A 5,844-nucleotide genomic window follows, 5' to 3' on the forward strand; every position below is an offset into this window, starting at 1 on the left:
GAATCCAATCGCTTTGCGACAGCAATGGAATCCTTCCCTTTCAATCCCTCTTTTTTTTGGAATGCTCAAAATTAGACTTGAGCATCTAAATCTGGGTCACTACCAGCAAAAACATCTCTGAACAAGATTCTAGCACCATGCCAAATGTGCCCGAATAATAAAAGCAAATGAAGTATGTCCAAAAGGAAACCAACCCATTCTACTGCTACGAAAAACACCATCAGATTTCAAAGTAGCACGATCTCGCAAATGTCACCCACGGCATCTTTTTTAACAGTGGCAGGATCACTATAACTGACTCCATTTAGTTCGCCACCATAGAACTCAACAGTGACACCTACTTGTTCAACACTATACTTCGATTCTGCCCTTATAGAAAGGATCCGAAGGAGCTCGACTGCCAAGGAAAGGAGGCTCTAACAATTCCGTAACAAAACGACGACAAATGCATCAAAGCATACTTTGTTTCAAGTTTAAAAAAGCAAGAAAGATTTTATAGGACTGGGGACAATTGTCAAATTCAATATGTGTAAAAGGTGGTTGAAAAAAGAAAGAAAACCCTTGGAATCTTCGGGGAATTCAATACTGACCAACTAATTGAATTTGCTCAGGCAAGCCGGCAGCACAAAAAAGCCCAAAAGGTTTCGGATGGGCCCGAAAAAGCAAAAAAGAAGAGGGGAAGACCCAAGAAGCAAGGTTGGTAGCACGCTTACGGTCTCATTCTAGTCATTCTGGGCGTCGGAAGCGAGTTGAACACCAAGTCCTCTTAGCAGCGGATGGCCACAAAGCAAGAGAAAGAGGCAAGGGTTGTAAGACATTGAAACATAGGTGTCCTGCCATAACTCCTTCATCCTCCTGCCCCGACCATCTTACCCAATCGTATCATCCTTGCCTGTGTTCCCTTACCCCGGTCTTAGAGAATAAATCGAAAATCTCAATAACAATCATGAGATCGAGCTGGCACATCCTATTGACTTTCATCCTTTGTGCATAGAATCGTGAGAAGGAACCGCGTAACCTGTACAAAGTAGGTGACCAAGCAGACTCTTGTTCACGCCCCTCTCTTTTTCTAATTATTAATATTATTAAGACCGAAAAGTTGAGCCCCTTGCCGAGTAGCATGGATTGGAGTTTTACAAGGACCAGATTCAAATCAAATTCGAAAATCAAACAAAGCCAATAGAGCAAACTGAAGCACAAAACGAGAAAGCTTAAAAGGATTAGGAATGAATAGAGAAACCTGCGTACTCCAGGAAGATTCGGAGATAAAGGGCGAAAGGAAGCAAAGTGACTTCCCCTTTTAATCAGACGGACAGGGACCGACCCTTTCAAAGGGGGGGGATAGGGTTCTTGTAAAAGCATTGATAAAAGGGATATGACTAGAATATAAATTTAGACCGGCGAATAAAAGCCTTGTCAACATCAACAGCGGGATAGAGGCTTGCGTGCGGACAGGGTGAGCTTGAAGAAGGGTCTTTCTTCCCTTGAACCTGCTCTACTTCTACTTCTCTTTCAAAACCCTATCCGCAAGGGACGTCAAGCGTGATAGCCCGAAAGAACCTATACTATACCTCTCAGAAAGCTATTTCTAAAGCGCGAAAAGTAGCTCTGACCAGAAGGGAAAAGGGCTATCTCAGAGGAAGAGTCAAGGTTCGAAAAAAGAACCGTTGAAGGTTGAAGAGAAAGTAAAGCGATAGAGTGAGACCTTCCGTTCCATTACTCTCTTGAGCGGGTTCTCCCATACCCTTAGCCTTAGGTCGAGAAAGGGATTTAGGGTGAGTCTCCCGGTCGAGAAGAATTGTCTTGTAGGTTCGACTCCCTTGAGCCTTGAGTAAGCTACTTGTGGCTGTTGATCCAGTCGAAGAACCTGTCCAGAGCTACTACTCCGCTAGACGTGTAGATCAAATAATTGGTGGAAACGTGTTCGCCTGTATATGTATTGTAAGTTAAGTTCCCTGAATAGTGGAGAATCAATTCTAGGCGGAAGTCCCCTCTGTAGCTGGCTTCGCAGGCTTAGAATGATTTTTTTTCGATGTAATAAGTGATCTGTTCTCTCTTCGCTCTGCAGTCCGATAACCGGTAAGCGTAATGCGTGCTGGCAGGCAACTCATACTTGTTCCTTTATCATCAGTATACCATGGTGGATTATTCTAGTTTTTTTTTGAAAGTGAGTCTCGTTAAAGTACCCCTTCCCTTAACGCCAGCCTACCTTCATGTCTAGTTTCAGTTATGGTCGCTGCCCCGTGCAGAAAGGTCTTCAGCGCTGACTATCCCTGGCTCAAGGTCTGGTCTCGTGTGATCGGTACCAAGAAAAATCCGATTCTGAAGCGTCAGACTCTACTCGAGACTAAGATCAGATAGGGTCGGGGCTACTGTACATACGGGAAGATCCTAGCGAAAAGCACAGATATAGTGGACTAGGTACTTAAACCTTTAGTTGAGGGTTCCAAACCTCGCCGGATACAATCCACATTGGATCGATTGCTAATCGACGAGGAAGGACTGGGGTAGAGATATAGATGCTTAGTTACCCTACTGCTACGCTTTTTCTTTCTAGCATGGAGCTTATCTTTTCCTTTCCCTTGTTTAATACGTTTCTTGCTGGAGAAGCGTTGAAACCTTGAGCTATGCCTGCTTCACTTCACAACCCGAAGGAAGAAAAGTAGGTTTACCCTAGGTGCTATTACAGAGAAAGAAAAACAAATGACTTGCTTGGTCAGCTCAACCACTAAAGGTGCGAAGCGAAAAAGGATTCCTTACTTGAAGGCAGGAGGAAAATTCGGATTAGTCGTAAATAGCCCCAAGAAGATAAATAGCCCCAAGAAGATAAATAGCCCCTTTGGCGTAGACTAACTGTATATAATATAAGAGTTGTACCTCTGCTACGCCTCTTTGAGTCGAAAATAGACCCTTTGGCTAAGGAGATAAATAGCCCCAAAGGCGTAGACTAACTGTATATAATATAAGATAAGTACCTCTGCCACAACTTACTATATTTTTGGGGCATATAAATAGCCTTTGGGTCTATTTTCGACTCACAAAGAGGCATAGCAGAGATATTTCTATTTTAGTAAGATGGTTTATTCTACTTAGTCGTAAATAGCCCCAAAGGCTATTTCTTCTACTCAGCATAGCTGAGGTCTTTATATTATATACAGGCAGATTAGTCTACGCCTTTGGGGCTATTTATCTTCTCGGGGCTATTTATCTCCTTAGCCAAAGGGGCTATTTACGACTAAGTAGACTAACTGTATATAATATAAGATAAGTACCTCTGCTACGCAGATGCATATAAATAGCCAAAGGGGCTATTTACGACTAAGTAAACTAATCCGCCTGTATATAATATAAGTACCTCTGCTATGCAGAGTAGAGAAATAGCCAAAGGGGCTATTTACGACTAAAGGAGAGAAATAGCCCCAAAGGCCCCCCATAATATTAAGTTAAGTTCTAACTGTATATAATATAAGATAAGTACCTCTGCTACGCAGAGGCATATAAATAGCCTTTGGGGCTATTTACGACTAAGCCTAAAATCAATATAAAGGAGATATTTACCTAAAATAAATATAAATTCCGCCCTAAAGAAAGATAAATTCTATAAAGAAATTCCCAATATATGTTAGGTACTACAATATAAGTTCGCTATTCAAGTGCTACTGTTTTATAAGGGAAAGATCTACTTAACTGTATGGCCCTTCATTCTTACTTGACTTTCATTCTTTCTGTTTCGAACTCCGACAGCCTACTAACCAGGGCTCTCCTTGTCCCCCTAAAATCAATCTAAATTCCGCTTCGCTTTTACGACAAGCTTGCTATGATTCTAGGGAATGGAACACACACTCAATCGGCAGCCGTTCTGGTTCACTCTCTATATCAATAGAGATGGCTTCATTAACAGTACAGAAGTTGCTCTATTTATGGTAAGGGATTTGGTGCAGCTTAGCATGCAGAGTCATAAAAACAAAAGAACTAGGCTCACTCGCTTTCCTGCCCTCACGATTGTTCGAGTCTTGCTTTCATATGTCTATAGAGAGGCCTATCTAGCTTAATGTAATAATATAGCTATAATATAGAATAGGAGTCGGAGAAGATCAATCCGGAGGTGTAGCCGCATGGCGGGAGGCACGCACTCATTTTAAAAAGTGAGCTATACGGCACCTCATAGCTCTATTCATGTTCAAGTCTGTCTACTTATGGTCGGATTTCCGCCGACACCGATGCAACCTGACTTTTCAAGTTCTAGCTACTCAAAGAAACTGCTCCTTCCTTACTATCCCACCTAGCTTAAAAATCGGGAACAAGGATTCCCCCTTCTGACTTAAGAAAGAGAAAGCCTGACTTATGGGCTAAGGAGGCACAGTCAATCAGATTGATCGAAAACAGAGTCCGACTGTGCATGTGTCATCGGGATCCCCCCTTTCATTGCGAATGAGCTTTTAGGAGGCGAGGCGGCAAGAGGTAGCGAGACTAAGCGAATTGTTATGTTGAGAATTCTTCCCAACTTTGACTCGGCCCGATGCTGAGCTGAGCGAGAGTGACTCGAATCGTTCGTTTTTTGGATCAGGGCGGTCCGTAAGCATCTTGGTGGTGAACTAGTTTAGGGAGAGGGACGAATATGTCTTCTTGTCTTCTTGGACAATCACTATCATAAAGGCCGAGTGGACCAGCAGAAGGAGGAATAGAAAGACCACGCCCCTTCGTTTGCTCTCTCGGGACGGAATCTCCACACCGCGCCAGACGCTATCCAGATATCCTCGGATTAGACCAAAGAGAAGGGCCGAGTGAGCCTTACTATATATAACATCGTTTTATAGTTAGGAAAGAGAACGTTATATATAGTAAGGCTAGATTTTTGGCCCTGTATATATATTTCACCCCGTATATATATTGAGTTCGTAATACTATAATTTGCTGCGAGTAATAATAATAATAATAATAGTAATAAGTGAGAAAGTCTTGTATTCGACGCGGTAAGCTAGAGATTTAGAATTTGTCTTTGTTCCAGAGGGGAATGAGTGTTGATGGATTGCCCACGGGTAAGCAAAGATTCGAATTCGAGATTGGCAGAGAAACGGCCCGTGCGAGCACGAACCAAAGGAAGGTTCCAAGCCGAAGTGTACAAATCTCATAGGTCAATATCTGCTCAGTCTATGTTAGCAGCTTCAGTAGGATTCAGGTCTTTTCTTTCCTGCGAATGGGGAAGTCCGGATCAATCCGTCGAAAGAGAAGCCATCTCAGTCTAAATGGAAGTAGACCAAGTAGTTTTATAGGAAGAAATGTGAAAGTAGGGGCTGCTAAGCGTCCAGACCCAGAATTCATTGAAAATGGAGTTCTTGGTACCGGCCAAGCAGAAATAATATGAATAGCGAGCCAGCACTATATTTATTGATTGGAAAGAAGGGACTCTCCAAAGAGAGGCCCGAGCGGAATGAAGTTGTGCTAAATGAACGAGTTGTCCTAAATGCCCCTTGTTAGCTGTCGCAGGAAGTGAAGCAAACTCGACCAAAGGACAAGTCTGTTCCTGCTTCGTTTTCTGTTCCCGATTAAATCTTCACCTTTCCTGAATGAAGAAAGAGAGTGAAAGAGAAGAGATCAGTGCAATAAGAGGGGAGAGAAACTGTCTTCGTTCGGTTCGGCAGAAGAAAGCCGAGAAAACAAATAGGAAGAGCATTATGCAAGCAACTAATTAAGTAAATAGTTGCTATCACCACCTCGAGCAGTAAAACAAAGTCGTTACGGCTATGTTACTAATATGGACAGCTATGAATGGTATTCATTGCCCGCGAAAAACTAGTAAAGGAGATAAATAGCCCCAAGAAGATAAATAGCCCCAAAGGCGTA

General features: G+C 42.7%; 1 protein-coding gene across 1 annotated transcript; it reads left to right on the forward strand.

Annotated features, from left to right (window-relative positions):
* Window positions 1-5,019: 5,019 nt before the first annotated feature.
* Window positions 5,020-5,365, forward strand: LOC141816949 (uncharacterized; the record flags this gene model as incomplete). Its single annotated transcript, XM_074704670.1, is given in 3 exon segments — window positions 5,020-5,134; window positions 5,199-5,234; window positions 5,236-5,365. Coding segments are annotated over 3 exon segments (281 nt in total), but the record flags the coding sequence as incomplete, so codon positions are not given.
* Window positions 5,366-5,844: the final 479 nt, after the last annotated feature.

The sequence above is a fragment of the Curcuma longa genome, unplaced genomic scaffold (assembly GCF_044706935.1).
Source record: "Curcuma longa cultivar G26 ecotype Majalengka, Jawa Barat unplaced genomic scaffold, ITB_CL_G26_1.1 contig_18740, whole genome shotgun sequence".
Lineage (NCBI taxonomy): Eukaryota > Viridiplantae > Streptophyta > Magnoliopsida > Zingiberales > Zingiberaceae > Curcuma > Curcuma longa.